This window comes from Copidosoma floridanum, unplaced genomic scaffold, assembly GCF_036245765.1.
Source record: "Copidosoma floridanum isolate Cflo_tuat_1 unplaced genomic scaffold, Cflo_Japanese_pri ptg000040l, whole genome shotgun sequence".
Classification (NCBI taxonomy): domain Eukaryota; kingdom Metazoa; phylum Arthropoda; class Insecta; order Hymenoptera; family Encyrtidae; genus Copidosoma; species Copidosoma floridanum.
The window spans coordinates 1,537,404-1,555,174 of record NW_028321917.1 but is presented as its reverse complement, the minus strand read 5'-3'; the positions used below and the strand labels follow the sequence as shown (position 1 = coordinate 1,555,174).

General features: G+C 33.4%; 1 protein-coding gene across 2 annotated transcripts in view; it reads right to left on the bottom strand.

The window, feature by feature from the left end:
• Positions 1-766: 766 nt before the first annotated feature.
• Positions 767-17,771, bottom strand: part of eIF2D (eukaryotic translation initiation factor 2D) — a 256,632-nt gene continuing 239,627 nt past the window's right edge. For both annotated transcript variants that reach the window (XM_014359242.2, XM_089597809.1), the window contains exons 7-8: positions 1,051-1,219; positions 767-973 (exon numbers count right to left, since the gene is read on the bottom strand). In XM_014359242.2, coding sequence (XP_014214728.2) covers positions 909-973; positions 1,051-1,219 — 234 coding nt within the window. In that variant the 3' untranslated portion in view covers positions 767-908. The remainder of the gene's footprint in view (positions 974-1,050; positions 1,220-17,771) is intronic.

Here is a 17,771-nt window from a genome sequence, read left to right as displayed (position 1 = left end):
TTTTGATAATTTTTAAGAATATTAAAAAAACTATGAATCTATTAGTAAACTCGAGTTTAGACTATTAAAAACAAGGAAAAGATATGAATTTTAAGCTTCAAAAATTTTATGTTGTCAATTCACCATCCAAAGAAATCAGTTTTATTTCAGTGAAAAATTAATTTTCACTTTTCAGCATAAACAAATACTTAATTTATGATAACATTTGGGGAAAAATATTTTTTTCTGCATTAATATACAAATGATATGGGTGAATCAATAAATTTATCCTGGTGAGTATAAGATTTCCTTGGACGTTCGTTTGGTTAGTTAATCCACCTTTTAATAGGTAAGTTAACTAGTTAAATAAATAATAATCGTGAGTTGTTGTTTTAAACACCAAATTTAAAAGAGTAACTACCTGATTTGCGATAATACTGATTACAACTTACGTGCGTTGGACAAAATTTGTAAAAAAATTAAATACTGAAAAGTAGTGAGTTGCAACGAGAATCTACAAATAAATATAGAGTAGCTGAAAAAGAAACAAAAAAAGACTTGAAATTATCATCAAGACAGTCATATCATATTGTATGAAAATATTGTAGAATAACTATAAGTAATTTATAGTATTCTTGAAGAGATAAACATATGAATAAAGACAGTATGTGTAGTATAGTAAATGTTTATATAACTTTTGTTTGTCTGCAGTTTACGAATTTTTATTTTATTTACAGTATTTATTACAATGTCTGTCTTAAATATAATAAATTAAAAATCTCTAGAAAATACGTAAGACATAAGATTGACCGATATTCACAAATTAAAAGTTTTACAATAAAATATTTACAGGGTAAGTCACTTTTTTTTAAGAATTTCATAGTTGACTTTCGGTCTTTACAGACTAAATGTTGAATATAACGTGAAGTTTACTTCCGCTTTTTAGGAGCGAATTCTAAACCCTTTACGTAGTTCTTTTGAATACGATATTTTTCTAGAAAAGTAAAAACATTTATGTTTCTAATTTATGTCTCTAATTAATTGCAGACAGTTGGAATCTGTAAAACTTACCGATTAACAGTTTATACACGTATAAAACTTGATTTCCTTGAACTAATACGCTCGGTGTCTTTTTACCTGGAATATCAGTTATGGTGGTACTTGCACCTATACCCTGACAATCTTTGGCAAAATCTTCCAGCTTGATACCAAAAGTTTCTAAATTGTTGATTAAAGTCACCTGAAAGGAAGAACGTTATTTTAAATTGTAACTTATTTATTCAAACACTAATGTACACACCACGCTTATTACATATTAAACAATTAAATATGATTTTTAGAAAAATATTCTTTTATTAGGGCACTTTCTGCGATTTCATTTTCAAGTAACAATTGTTAAAAAATTGTATGCAATGAGTAGTAGATAGTCGCTATAATGGCTTTAAATAAACTGTCTTACAAATTTTAATGTTATAAAAATGTGAGTTTTTAAAAATTTTAATTTTAGGAGATGCAAGTACATTTTTATTGGTTGCTGTAAGATAAGTTATAGAAAATTCTTTATTTTACTGTTTTAAAATTTATTATTTTATAAAGTAAGATCTTTTCATTACAAAGAAGAATTTACTACACCAAAGTATTGTGCATGCTCTAATTTTAAGTACGATACAAAACATAAAAGACAATTTTTAAGAACAAATAGTGTGAAAAATACACAGCACTTTGCATAATATATTTAAAGAAATTATAGCTACTTTCTAAGCGTATTCTTGTTATTTCAACTAAATATTTAAATGCTTTTCCATATCCCCCTGCTATAAGAACAAAAAATTAGCAAACTTTCCTATCAGCATGAATATTAAGTAGCACGGGAGTATGAGGTAAGTTTGGAAAAGCAGACAAAGCTTCGGCGACCGTGCTATTTATTTCAGATTCGCGTACTCGAATTTCAGAATATCAAAAAATAGGTATTTATATTTTCAGTACATCAGTATGCCTTATGTTTTTTGGTTTGATTCAGTCTCTTTGATACTATTTTTTAGCTTTATTGACAAATATAAACCAAAAAGTTGTTAACACCGGAAGCAAGACCCGTGTATCCAAGAATGCTTAAATTGACTTTTGACATTTCCTCTGGCTCTGCCTTTACTTAATGTGGTCTTGTCATGAAGTTAACTGCAAGCCAAATTATTCTGGCACATGTAGTGTAGATAGGTGTGTTCTAAAAATAAAGCATGGGAGCACAAATTATTGTTTGGACAAGCACGAGCCGTAGATAAGAAGATTAACTTTCTTTCAGTTGTACATATTTAACTAAACTTATTTTCGTCAGAAAAAATGCAGACTGGGAGAAATTTAAATGTTTTTTAGGCATGGACAATGTTTAGTCGAAACGACTAAAATTCGTAGACCGCCTCGTGAGCGGTGGAGGATCAACCTCGCAGAACGCCGAAGGTGGCAGCACACCGAGTTCACACAAAATTCATCAAATATTCACATATACAAGCGCCGGTCAATTTCTTTCTTACCTTCATCCTTTTTCTCCTTTTGTTTCAGTCGGTACAATTAATCGCTCTCGCGCCAACTCATTAAGTCTCTCTCTCTATACTCTCATTAGCTAAACTTTTCTCTCCTTCTCTATCATGCACCTACATCTCCATCTCCTTTGCTCCCATTAAGTGTCCTCGGGTCATAGGTCTCTTCCATTCTCTTAATTGCTTACATCATTCTCTCTCTCTCTTTTCCCGACTTTTCACATAAGGTGTAAGGGATTGATGGATCCTGACGACTGCAGCGGGTGGGAGAATTAAAAAGGGAAGGGGGGTCTTGCAACTACTTTGGGTGGGCGCGCTGGGTCAGTTCCGAACTATCTGTCTATACAGAGTGGTCTACGGTTGTCGACTGCGATCTCGAGTATCTGGCATAGTTGGGTATTATATTCGTCCTACTGGTTTCTACATCTTTCCTCATCATCATCACGCACACGTGTATCTGGGAGTCACCTTTTTGGGGTTAATTTCTCTAACGCTTTCCTTTTTTCATCATCATCGTCATCTGCATCATCTTCGAGAAGCTCGGCGTGCTGCGAGTAAAGCACGGCGAAAATCCGCTTCACGGACCGTGCGACGTTTGTCGATTCATGAGTTTTTCAAGACACGTGCGGACGCACACGTATACGTTTTCTACACACAATACACAAGTACACACTCTTTATTGCAGGAAGTTTGTCTTAAATTTATTGTTCAACCTCACTTGTTTGTATTTTCATTAATTTTTCTTCTCTTGGGTTTTTCTCTTCGGAGTTTGTCCCTTCAGCCATGAAATATATCTTCGTTCGTGGCTCATTATCAGTGCATTTTAAATTTATTTAACCTAGTTCATTCCCATCCTCCGTTCCGATGAATCCAGAAAAATTGTCTTTTTTTAGATGGATTTTAATTAATCATTTGTAAATTGAGTAGTTTTTTTGTGCCGCGATCCCTCCTAAATTTTAAGAAACAAATTAGTTGACTTTGTCAAAATAGACGCAGCCAACAGGGCAGCAACACTCTTGCTACAATTCAGACAATAATTTGATCAATTTATAAGCAAGTGTGCGCTAGTGACAACTAAACAATTTTTAATTTTATTAATTTTTAAGCAATTATTTGTTAGTAACAACTAATAATTTTTTTTTCTTGTGGCAAACAACTCAAAAAAATTAAGAAATTCATGCTTGGGAAGCAAGTGCCGTAGAAGAGGAGCTCAACTTTATTTTAATTGTAAATAAGCACTAAATTCAATTTTTAGAGAATAAGAAAAAATTAGGAGAAACTTAACTGCTTTTTAGTTTTACATAACAATTAACTTAAATTTGAAGAAAGTAAATTCTAGTAAGGACTAAATATTTCTTTTTTATTATAAGCGATTAACAAATTTATGCTTTCGCGAGCAAGCGCCGTAAGTGAAGTTTGAATTATAAATAAGAACTTATTTAATTTTTTGGGAAACAAACGTAGGAGAAGAGGCTTAATATACTGTTTTGTAAATATAAATAATTATTACATTAATTTTAATGTATGCTTAGACAATCAAGAGCCATAGATAAGGAGCTTAACTCTCTCTTGAATGTGAATAAGAACTTAATTTTTTTCGGCAAACACTAAGTAGTCCCATTTTTTCTGTTATAAATACCAACTAGAATAATCTTGAGCAAGAAAATACCAATAATAAGAAACTAAAGTACAGTTTAGTCATTATTAATTCTTAAAAGTGTTCTTGGGTAAGTAAGCGCCCGGTTAAGCAGCCTAACTGTTTTCAGTCTTGTGTAATATTTGAATATATTTTTGGGCAAGAAAATGCTGGTAATAAGTAGATAAACTATGTTGTACATTTACAAATAATTATTTGATAAATTATAATAAAAGCCAGCACAGGTGATCAGCAGCTTAACAGTCCTCATCTTATGTATATTATGCAAGGTTGCGTGGGATTTGGGGAGAGGTATATGTTGTCAAATAATGACAATGAAGATTGTGTAACGATTCTTGGGTCATTTTTGTAAATTGTAATTTATAACAGCAATAATGAATTGTACAGAAATAAAAAAGGTAATCTTATTGTCATAACATAGAATGATGAAAGAAATGGTAATTTCACTTTTTGTGTGTTGAATATTTATTTCGCATACACAAAATCCTCAAAAATAAATTATGATCGAATGAATTTCAAACCATGCTGCTGAATATGTAATCCTTAATATGAACGTACAAAATCAAATTAAAATAGAATGATTGATCTGCTTCATAATACAAAATATGGCTAATACGCAAATTATATTGAAACGGTCTCACTCTTTTTTAAGAAATCATGTGCTCTACATTTGATTTACATACGCAAAGGAATAAAATAAAACCTAAACAACATCGCTCTTTACAAATTGTCTCTTTAAATCAAAACTAAATATTCAATTGAGCATGACTTAAATAAATTCTTAAATATAACGTAAATAACTCTTCCAGTGTGTTCATTGGATAAAGAGATGAGGGACAAAATATTAACAATCATACGGGAACCCAACACGCCCGGAAATACGTCGACCACCAGATTCAAGGAGGGCAAAATAAAACATATACACATTAAAAGCAAATCAAGACACCATCAATTGAGTTGATGCACTTCATTGAGACCACTACTAGGATTTTATTGTCTTGGTGACAAGAAACCTTTTTTTCAAGCAGTCCACGAGCCAAAATCTCAAAATCAGAATGCTACGACTTTGTATTACTTACGACCAACTTGAAAAAAACTAAAGTGAGAAATCAACGATAACAAACCAAAAAAAAAATGCTGCTTTGACTTTGCCTTGTGGCTTTGATGTTGCAGTCCTCAACAACAAGTTGAGCGTGATTCCTTGACCCTTGATGCTCTCACCATGAGAATCCCGGGAAAAACTGAAACTTTTTCCGTCTCTCTCCCAAAAGCTCTTCCACGGCACTTTTCCTCAACCGCGCAATTCCCCTTCCATTGGGACATATGATTCCTTACTTTATTCACCGTTCCTACGTCTACGAAGTACCGTATATGTGTGTTTGTACTCTGCAATTAATTAAGTAAATTATAAGGTAATCACAAGCCACCGGTATGTGGCACATTAATTTATATAGGTAACAATTAAAAATTAAATAAACTTTCTGCGATCCCTGGTGACGAGTGAACTCGACCGAAAACATTGTTATTTATCAGCAAATAACTCTTTTTCTGATTCTTTTCAGTCATCATTGCTTATCTCAAAAACTGTTGAGTTTTAATTTTTAAATTAAAGTTGTTCAGACGAAAATTTTGCGTACGGATTAAGTATTAGGAAAAATTTTTTAAAAATTATTATTATTGCACAACGAAAAAAGTATTTAGTAGGCTTCACAATATGCCACAAGTCTGATCTAACAATTTGTAACTGGCGACCTATTGCGAAATTGTTAGTTTTTTATTCTTATTACCTATAATATCAGTCCAGCAAGTGATATTGCGATTAAATTGAATGCAATTTGTTGTTTTAGACAGTATATTTAATATTTTAAAGTTTTAGATTATTAACTAAATAAACAAAGGAATCATTTGAAAAAAACTCTTTGGTAGGTACCTGATTTTTGTCAACTTTTTCCGATTGATATTAATCAACCCCTTCGCCGTAAAAATAGATTTAGTGAACAAAAACACAAGCAGAAATTGTCTCTGCCACCCGCTAAGAGCTGAGCACTAGGTTCGAAGTCAAAATAATAATTAAGGCGACCGTTGCGCTTTTGAAAGAGGAAATACCGTATCTCGGCTTCTAATGGTTTCGTTGTCCTATTAATAATACTGGTTGAGAAATAATGCAGAAATTACTTCTTTCAGATAGAACATTTAACATAACTAGGCTGTACATGTAATATCCATGCTAACAATAACTTTAAACTTTTTTTTTTTTTTTAAGTAGTTTTCTATGGATTTCATGACTTTTCTGAAATAATATTTACATTCCTTATGGGGAATGGTTTTGAAAAAAAAATTTTTTATTTACCCAACTGGTATTCATACTAGATGATTCATACTTAAAAAAAAAGTAAACTACTTGACATTTATGTATTAGCTGTTTATCACTACTGTGTCTTATTCGGGTATTTATTTTTTATTTAGCTACCACAACTATCTGTAAAACATACTGTACATGATGCCTCTTGCGGAAATGAGTCTGCTTTGCACTTTAGGGTTACCATGTTTCTTAGTAGAATTTATTACCACTAGGTCTGTCCGTCAGTCCCCATAGCTAAAAAAAACTTTCCAAGTATATTCAATAATTATTAATTAATTTAAAATGCCTGATTTTAAGAAGTTTTATTTATTCCCTAAGCATAAAATCAGGCTACAGTACCAAACAGTAAGAAATCGCCACTTTGCTAGGGATCCAATGATTTCTGCAGGTAAAAAAAAAAGCATTTCAAATTTTATCAAATTTTTTACATAAAGAAAAACAGCAAGATTACGGTTGAACTCACTACTTTGTCATCTTTTATCTTATACTGAGCTGTAGGATCAATTTTATTCCAAAAATATATATCCACACCACTGTTCCCCTTCCAGTTTTTGTACTCCTTAGAATAAATTTTCAAAAAAGTAAGAAAATACGTTATAAGGTGCAGTGTCAGTTAAAAAATGACTAAGTGACAATGAAAATTTGTTAATCCGAGCAAATAGACCCATTCGCGTATAAATGCAACTATTGAGGTTGGGAACACTTTGTACCAAAAGCTTTTGGAAGTGTACACGGACTTACCAGGTGTATTCAAATCCACTTACTTGATAGGAAATCCATTGTTTACGGCAAAAGGGTTGATTAAATCAATCGGAAAAAATTGACGGAAATCAGATAATTATCAGAGTTGTTTTTGAATAACTTTTTTGTTAATTTAGTTGAAAATTTTTAATTTAAAAACATCACAGATATTTTCTGGACCTATCAATTTCATTTTATTTTATCCATATTTTTGGCTGGACTCATAATGTAAGGAATTAAAATTGAGAACTAACAATTTTAGAATGAGTCACCATTTACAAACTATTAGATTAGACTTGCGGTTATTGTAAAGCATACCAAATGCAACGAAATACTCTACTTTCGTTGTATTTCAAGCACTGGAAGTATTAGTTTTTAATACTTGAATTTTTCGGGCTTTTTTGTCCGTGAGTGCATTGTGTGATAACGATAATATCTTTAATTTTTTCAAATAACTAATCCCTATGCTGAATTATTGTCTGAACAACTTTCATTTTAAGCTTTTATCTTAAAACTCAACAATTCTTGAGATAAGCAATGATAATTGAAAAAAAGCAGAAAAAAATTCGAGTACTGCCAGTAAGCTGAAAAACAAAAATCTGATCAAGCAGTGTCTGGCTGCCGGCTCAGCTGCTACTGCTTTTCTTACCTCCCTTTTCGCACCAATATGTATACTTTTGCTGTCTCTAGTATAATATACTGCAACTTGATGGAGAATGAATGGGGTAGGGCTTGGATTCGTTGCCACCTCTCAGTAACCGTTATCACCTTCTCACTTACTCTTACAGTTAATGCTGAAAGTGCCTTTCTGAATTGTTTTCACAAAATTGTGTACTTGTCAAAAAAATAAAGTAAAAGACGTTTTTGATAGGAAATTTGTTTGCCTTACACGCTTGCTATTTGAATTTTGCACTGGTATGGTAACTGATCAAATCTCTGCAGTTGGTAACCATGTTGTCTGGCATCCCTATTACCACCTTCTCCGTTAAAGAGTTTAGCTATGCGTAGTCACCCCTCCACAATGCTTAGGTCCCACCTCCTGAGGCTAAGTGCTCTGTGATTGGAGAAATTCATTAATGATTTAATCAACAATATCTTGTTAATCATCCATCGAATCTAAATTTTGTAAAAAGCTTTTTGAGAGCTTTTGATGAGCTTAATCTCGTGGTATAGTTTTTCGGGCTTAAACTTAGAACGCCCTATATGTTTTTTGCGCTCTCTCTAATTTTACTCGACCAAACTGAGTTAAACGCCGTATTGTAACAGCGACAGACACGGTGTTTGCGTTTGTAGGCAATGGAGGGGAACATCGGTAGTGCCCAAGTTAAAAATTGTATATAGTTTGTACATAAATTGGATCAAGTTTTAACTCGAAAATTATTTTACATTATCTGTATATTAATTGTATATTGCTTGTTTATCAGTTGTATACAACTTACATCAATTTCTCACAATATTATTTATCTAAGAAACGTTGTGAGCACACAAACGAAACAAACTAGCCTGGCAAGATGTTTAATAAAGTTAGGATTCACAGATAAAGCTTTGTCAAAATGCTCTTTAAAAGGAAAAAAAAAACAAGTAGTGGAGATTGAAGACCAGAATTTTACGAACATGGAAGCAATGCTATGTCACGTAACATTGATAGACGTATAAAACAGATCGTAGTTAATTAAAATACTGATCATGTATTTCAATTCTTACAGCTTTTGTAAGAACGTAGGCAATAGAACAGAAATGGAAAAGCATGGATAATCAAACCGTCAAAAAAAGCATGTCCCAGTGCATGGTTTAAAACGAAGATAAAGTCACGCTCAACAAATAAAATTTAAGAGGAAACTTAGTTGATTACATGATTTTAATTTAATAATGTCTATTTAAATTTGTTTAGATTATACACGTAAAACTTACGCACGCTGTTGATATTCAATTTAATGAAAGTTACAAAGATTACTCATATACATATTATAAAAGTTATGTACTTACCTGATTATTGAAAAAAAATAGTTATAAAATTCATTAAATAAGTATTTTCTAATGGTTGTGTGAGATGTATACTTAATATATATATTATTTGTATACAGCTGGTTAATGATCATCATTATGTAAAAATTTGTTTACCCAAAATACATACAGTAAGGATTTTTTAAGTATTTTATATACAGATTATATACAAATTATACACAGATAATGTAGAATCATTTTTAGGGAAAAACTTGATCCAATTTATATACAAACTGTATACAATAGTTTTACTTGGGTGGCTTTACCGTACTTTTCTCTCTTACCTGCATGGTAACTTTTTTCCGTGAAGCTGCATTAAGAAAAAAGTAGTAAGCCTGCTGCTTCGCAGCGATTGTAGTACTAATTAACAAGTCACTTCGTGTGCCAGGCTTTGTAGCAATTAGCTTTGCTATGTGAACGCTTGAGAGTCCATTATAGTTCAGCATAAGCCTGAGTTATGCAAGCTGATAGTGTATGTAGTACGTTATATATCCTAAGTATGCGCGCACTGTGCGTGTAATAAATATAATAAAAATATATTAAATTTTTATTTCATTTACAGATAATTATATTCTATTTTTTCTATTAACAGTGTATGAATATTGTAAGAATAATGTATAGTATAGATTAACAGTTAATGTATTGCAAAAAATGTTTCAAAATAAAAATGATTCATATACTTTATTACGAATACAAATTCATTTCTATATAATTTTTTTAAAGAGATTTTATCACTGCCGTAATACAAAATATCCAATACAACAAGTGTGCGTGATGATTTGCATATCATTACATATCATGATGTATATACATGCGCAGAACTACATATAGCCTTGGATTGAAGAATATAATATAAGCCGTAATACGGGCGTAGCTACACGGAGAGAAGAATCATGGAGCAAATGCATAGCTGCGATGGAGACGCCCCCCGCTTTTTGACCCTATGCGATTAACTCATGACGTATATGATTTCAACGTATGTAAACTATAGCCCACAAGCATAAGTGCTAGCAACAGAGCAAATGCATCAAGGCACTGGCTTTTTTTCCATCGTGCCTATGCCTTTTCAGGAGGGAGGGGATACCATCCTGTAGTCAGCTATAGTGTGCAGTACACTAGTAGTGTATACGTACCTATACATGACTGCTACTGTACAGTATCCCCTCCCTCCCGAAAACGCATAGGCACGATGGAAAAAAAGCCAGTGCATTCATGCGTTTGCTCTGGGGATAGCGCTTATGCTTGTAGGCTATAGCTTACATGTGTTGAAAACATATACATCATAAGCCACCCCCATAGAGTCAAAAAAGGGGGGGCATTTTTATCGTAGCTATGCATTTGCTCCATGATTTTTCTCTCCGTATAGCGTACCTCTCCACAGCGCGCCAATAGCACATAATTACAACTTAACATTAGTATTAGAGAGCAGGACGGCTGGCGTACTACTCTAGCGCGTCTTCCATTCTATAATTTACCGACGAGTGACGCTACCAACGCGGCCAAAGAGCAGAGAACGTGAGAGGGGTGTACAAGACGTGCAGAACAAAGTGTGTGAGTATCTATTAGGTGGCGTGGCATTAACTCACTCGCTAGAAATGTAGCTTGTTACGTAGTTAAGATACTACGGTACAGAATCCAATGATTTTCTCAGTTTGGACAGACCTACCAAAATTTTTTAAATTGATTTTTTGAAGTTGTACTTATATAGGCGCGTTATGCGCGAGGGTAAATCAACAATTTCAGATTTTTGCCTTGAGAAAAAGTGGGACGAAAGCGGATTTTCCTTGATTCTCCCCCCTTCATCTCATCCCTCGTGACGTACTTTCAGTCTCCTCTGCACTACATAATGCCACCACACCACACTGCACATTTTGGATTTTATGAATTGTATTTCTTTTAACCAATTAAAAAAAAAAAATAACTACTACTACTAGTGTATTGAAGAAAGCGATACTACAGGATGGTTTTTCTTCATTTTTTAGGTGCAATTATATTTTGAGTATTTCATGTAGACTAGAAATAAGTGTGTGAGCGTGGCGTTAGAGATGTCATGAACGTAGGCAGTAGGAAGTTATTTTTAAGTAATTGGAAGATTCGATAGCAGCAAACAATCTTGTACAGCCTAGCCTATAAATTGTTAATATTGTATTGTGCCCTTATATATTGTTCGTAATCGTTAATTTATTTAATATTAAAAGATTAATTGAAACCATACCTAATCAACGTATAAGTATACACATTTATACGATGATTGCACCACCTTTGTACATAAAATTTTTTCATAGAAGGTATTTTTACACTCATGATTATATTGTTTGTCATATAATTTTATAGACGTACAACTTCATACGTACTTAAGTACCCACTGTCCACTGATTTTTTTTTTTTTTTAATGTGATTGTTGACGGTGGGTTACTATCTAAGTAGTTAATTTTTTGTAATTGTCAAATTTCATTGGCAAATTTTTCTGAAATTAGTAGATTTTAAAGGGTGCATTTCATAGAAAATTTTCTTTAACGGTACTAAAAAATAAGGGAAAGTTTTTTGGTTAGCCACTTTATTTTACTAATAAAATCAGTTAAGAACAATAAATTGACTACTGAGACACTGCTACCCTCCTAGTAATCGTGGTTAGACAAAAAAATAAATTGCAAAAAGTGTTGTCTATACGTTATAAGTGTCATAACTTAAAAAGTCGCGTGACCGTAGCGGGTGCTTTAACAGTTGTCATGCTCATGAGTCAATGTAAGGCTGATTCTAAATTATATACTGAGTATAGCTAGGCACGCAAGTAATTATTTATTTTCAAAACGTTATTAAATAGAAGGTTTTGATAAGCTATAGTAATCTACAAACTACACCCACATATATGTAGACCACTGTAGACTCGGTTATAATTATGTGTGAGGTGGTTTAGTGCAACTTAATTCCATGCATGTAAATAAAATTCATTCTCAAGGTCTTTGCAGTTACCATCAGCAGTTATTCTTTATCATAAGTGCACAACATTTGTAATATTAAACAGAGAACCTCTGCATAAATATAGTTTTTCCAAACTAGCAGCTACACATTGAATGCATCTCACGAAGTTAACGTTTGTACATCTCATTCATTATTTTTCTCAAACACTCTTAATTACGGTAAGAAATTTCTGCAAGCAAAAAATGTCTTCAATTAAGTGAAAAAACGGCTAAAATTGTTTTGTTTCGTTTCACTTTCTAAATTTTTCTTCACAATTTTTCTTATATTTACTTCGACTTTAGTAACCATCAAAAAACTACGAAATCAATATTTAAAAAAATTAGCAATAAAGCCTGTAATAAATTATGTAACACGGTAATTCTTAGCCAATTTTATTCCAAGTTGCAAATCGTAAGTATAAATAATGTAATTAACCGATGATTTTTAACAGTTTTTTAAGCTGCAGCCATCATAGTGTTACATCGAGGCTGCGCTCGACGTATCTTTTTTTTCCCTCTCCTCCTCTTCTTACCCTCTTCATAAAGCCGCGTTTTTGTACCAAGCTAAATGACATACACTCACACATACACCGAGTACCGAAGCTAAGGCTTCGTGACACACATATTAGGAGAGACCGAGTAAAAAAAAAAAGAACTAGTCTACATCTCCCTCCCTCCTTATGCGTTGACATCACCTGATAAAACTTAATAATTATTTTCTATCCTTTTCCTCTTCTGTGTCTTAACCAGTCGTAAATAAGCCGACGCTTGAGCCATGATGTTGATCCACACATTGGCCAGCGTTCATGCAGAGAGACTTGACAACAGCATGCTACACTTCAACCACTTTCTTTCTCTAACACTTACAATACCCAGAGACGCCAAGCCGAAAAATAACGTAAACTGTAATACGACCTAATTTCGATAAGCAAGCACTGGGACCAGTATTGTTACTATACTATATTCTTTAGCAAATAAGCGACACCCCAAAACCAAAACAGCATATGTAAAGGAAGACGGAAATCATGTAGGAAATCTTTCCCTCTCCCTGCCACGAGATGATGCAGACTAATTCTAAGAACCTATGTGCGTCTCATCGTCTCTGGCCGTAGTGGCAATGATAAGGAGGCAAGATCTTCGGCTATATAAGCCCAAGACCTCCTGCACGAGCAATGGTCAGGCAAGCTTGGGTGTATACCTAGAGCAGTAGCCAGACTAAATGCATACGACCTGGAGAACCCAGTCCATGCATTCAATGGTCAGGCCAGCTTGGTAAAACACCAAGATCAGTAGCCAGACTAAAATACACGATCTGGAGAATCCGGTCAAAGTCTATTCGTGACCTGGAGAATCCGGTCCACAGTTTCGATTTTAATTATATCCGGCTACCCGGATCTTGCTTCGAAAGTCACTTGTACCCCCCTTTTTTTTCTCTTTTAATAAAAGTAAGTAATATTATTTTCTTCAAACTTAATTATTGTATATCCCCCAATAGTTTTTCTCTTCGCGTAAAACCTACTATTGCGTGCCGTTTAATCCGGATATTAATGGCCAAGCAGGTGGTGAAGGAAAATTTTTAATTAAAAAATAATAAAAATCTAGTACCGCTAAGTTGTGTGCCGGTTGGTGAAAATGCCAATAGCTAAGAAACTAGCCTCCGTTTAAAGAAAATCAAGTACCACTAAGTTGTGTACCGGTTGGTGAAAATGCCGATGGCCAAGCAACTAGCCTCCGTTTAAAGAAATATAAAGAACCCATGAATTTAAAGAACCCAATTTTTAAACTATACGTCGTGCGTCGCTAGTAAAATACTGGCAACCAACGACTATACATCCCTAAAAAGGAACCAACTTACCAACTCCAAGTAAAATGGCCAGTTACGCGCCGTGGGTACAAATACTGATGGCCAAGTAGCTAGCTAACCTTTCTGTAATCATATACATTGTTCCTACCCTAGTGCTCCATCCTCAACCCTTGCTGTCGTGTCCCCAGGCTATTGAGCGAAAGCTCAGGCCTAAATACAAAATTTACTCCTACGCCGTCTTCGACGTAACAGTTGTACGAAAAAGCACTTATATATATTTATATTTACAAATTTAAAATTGTTTTTTAACAATTTTGTGCACCAATAGAGAAAAAAAAAACAAAGTCTTTTTACGTTTTACTTTTTAAACGAGCTAATACACCTAATTACTTTCCAAACCTATTTGTTACTTAGTAACGTATGTAACAGTGTATCTTCAAAGCATGTCATATTACTGATGGCTTTGTTTATTGATATTACTTTACTACCTAAAACTTGTTCTTTTAGAATCCTGATTGTTATTTTTAATTTCACAACGTTCTTCATCGTAGTACGAAGTGTTATTGCTAATTGTATAAAAATTTTTATTATTAAATTATACTACTTTCAACATATATAGAGATAACAAAAAGAGAATGTTCCTGTAACACCACAGACTTAACGTGAGCTTCCTACAAGTCTATTAAATTACCCACCAGTCGCAGCTATTTACAAGAAAATTGTTACTTTGATAGCGAACATATGCACTCTTTATTCATCTTGAAGTGAAGGAGCCATTGCGGTGCTGTACCGAGTGGTATGCGGATCATACTGTTAAGATTATTATTGTTATTATAGTTGATAGTCTATCGATTTATAGTTGTAACAGATCCTACCAAGACAGCTTAGTAATATTGCCTAACTGAGTACTATCCATTTTCGACGCTAACAGCACGTTAGATATCAGATTTTTATGAATGCTTTTTAATAAACTGATAAAAGGTTATTACAATAACTAATTTAAACACATCAATTTCAATAATGTTTTATAAGTGAGCCAATTGTTAAACGAATTTTCAACATTAAAGCAAAGTTATTTTAAATGAAACTGTAGTTAGCTCTATATGTTTTAATAATTTCTTACAAATACTAAGTATTAAACACTATTGAATGTATTTTGTTTGCTTAACTGAAATTAATACACCTTCATAGTTTAATACTTGGTCAAATTACAAAACAGTTGTTAACAAGGTCAAGTATAGAAGTTTACGATTGTCTAACTATTTTAATAGATATTGGTGGTAGAATAAGATTTTTTTCATCAAACTTCAATAATAAACTACAGGATCAAATGTTTCCCTAATAAATAGATATTTCACTCGTTATTTGTTAATAATTAATAGATTAATTTTAATTGTTGTTTTTGCAATGAAAAAGCGGTAGAAATATCAATTAAGTATTTAATTATTAAAGCAACTCCTGTATTGGTAGTGTAACCAGTGTTTTAAAAAATAGACTTGTAAAAATCACAAATTATATCAACCATCGATACTTAACAGACACAAAATCAAACGTATAAGATCTTTTAATACACATAAAAGTGGCTGGAAATATTATCCATTTGTTGAGATTTTTAATACTTGCTAGACTGAACTAAGTTTATATGTGTTAATATTTTTGTTACAGTTATAAAATACATTATTACAGTGAACATCAAGAAAAAATAAAATAGCAGTTTTCATACCATGGGCACGAAGCAAAAATATCTGACCTGAAGATCGGGATTTTTGAGACTTAGGGCCCATGGTTAGAAATAATACTGTTCGTCACAAATAAGAATCTCTTGCCCATGGGCCCCCGCGACCGTCTTGGCCGAATACACATGAGTGGTAAGTCCTATTTCTCCTAATGAGGGCACAGCAACCACTCATAAATGCTCAAAGTAGAAAAATGGTTTATTTCTCCTAATGAGGGCACAGCAACCACTCATAAATGCTCAAAGTAGAAAAATGGTTTATTAAGATGTTCATTTATTTGCTATGTCCTGTTACTGTTGGCAGGGGTTTGCAGCAATTTTAGTGTTACGCAACAAGCGGACAACCTGGTTCACTGAGCCATGTGAAACAAGATTATTGAGATTATTTCGAAGATACAAACAGTTTATAGCTTAATCATCAAGGGTAGAATTATTTGTGCCGTCCATACTTGTAAATGGTTGAGGAAAGTGAATCAGCGATCCATTGAGGGTAACGATTCAAAAAAATGATTACACGAAGTATAAAATCTTCCTTTAAAAAATGTATTTTCTAGCAACATTTGCTTGCGTGGTGTACCAACCTCATTAGGCTAATATCAAATATTACATGACTTTCACTTTCACACTTTCACAAATGTTCAATCATAATAGCACACATAATTAGAAAAGCAGGAATGTTTTTACCTTTAATTTGTTATATAGTAAAGTTATATAGTAAAGATATACATATTATTACTAGCTGAGCACGTATGTGCTCATGAGTCAAAAGTATACAATCAAATGACAGCAACCAACGAAGGCCGATAGTGTTATTAGCGGGCGACAGAGAATCAAAATAGAATGGGCAAATTAAGGCGATGAACACGACTTATGGCTTTTAGCCTCATAAGGTTGGCACACCACGAGAGCAAAAAGTCGCCGTATAATATAATTTTTTTAAGAAGTAATAATTCGCTTTCTCATTTTTTTTTAACCTTCACTCCCAACGGATCACTGATTTACGTTTCTAAACTAGCTTAATGATCGATTTCGAACGCACGGCTATCAATTCACCAAGGGAAAAGTTTCTGGACGTTTGTAGATCTAGATATTTTTATATCAGAAACAAGTATGTAAGCTTTAATTCTTTATTACAATATTAATTGATTGTTTTGTATACACATTGTACATGAGTGACATCCATTGTTATACTGCTGATTTGTTCAAATCCTTATTGTTTACATAAAATTATGATATTAATAATATTCATATTTTAGAGCAGCATTGGCTTAGTGGTAAGCGTGCTTGTTACGTTTGAATTTTCCTTCAGAGTAATTCCAGGGTTTTTTGCTTGCCCCACCGGTCTTCTGGCCAGGGTGAATACGAAACAGTGTTAGGGCTATAGGTAGGGATTAGCGGATCCGATGCCAGGCGTCGTGTGTAGGGCAGGGATTACCGGCTTTACCGGCGGCAGCGGGTTGTTGTTGATCCTGTCTCTGCACCTACATAGTTGTGGAGTTATACAATAGTTTGCTGTACGCGGTTATGTATGTTTTGTCATGAATAAATTTTAATAATTACTGCAGTAATTTTCAAAAACAAATTACCTTTTTACTGATAGATGACCTTTTAATTCCCTTTTCTATCACTTCATTGTCTGTAATGTTAGAACCATAACTATCCCCGTGACGATGCTGGTAGTAGTCCTCGTAGCTGGCTTTTCTTGGCGTGCCCCAGGCACCTAAGTCTCCATTATAATGCAGCTAGCTGTAATAAGGCTGACCAAAATTTCCAAGGCCTCCTTCAGTATCGGAAAAAATACCCTTTATGCCTAGCCTAGCTTGTTACTGACAACATCTTCTTCCTCAAGTTCTTTGTGGGACGCACAGAATCCAAGTCCCCTACGAAGCTTCATGCTCTTATCTTGTTGTTGACAAAGCCTCAAGCAATTAATCTAATCACCATAGAGGAAAAGCATTACTAGTTTGCATTGATGCAATATCATATTTAAACAAT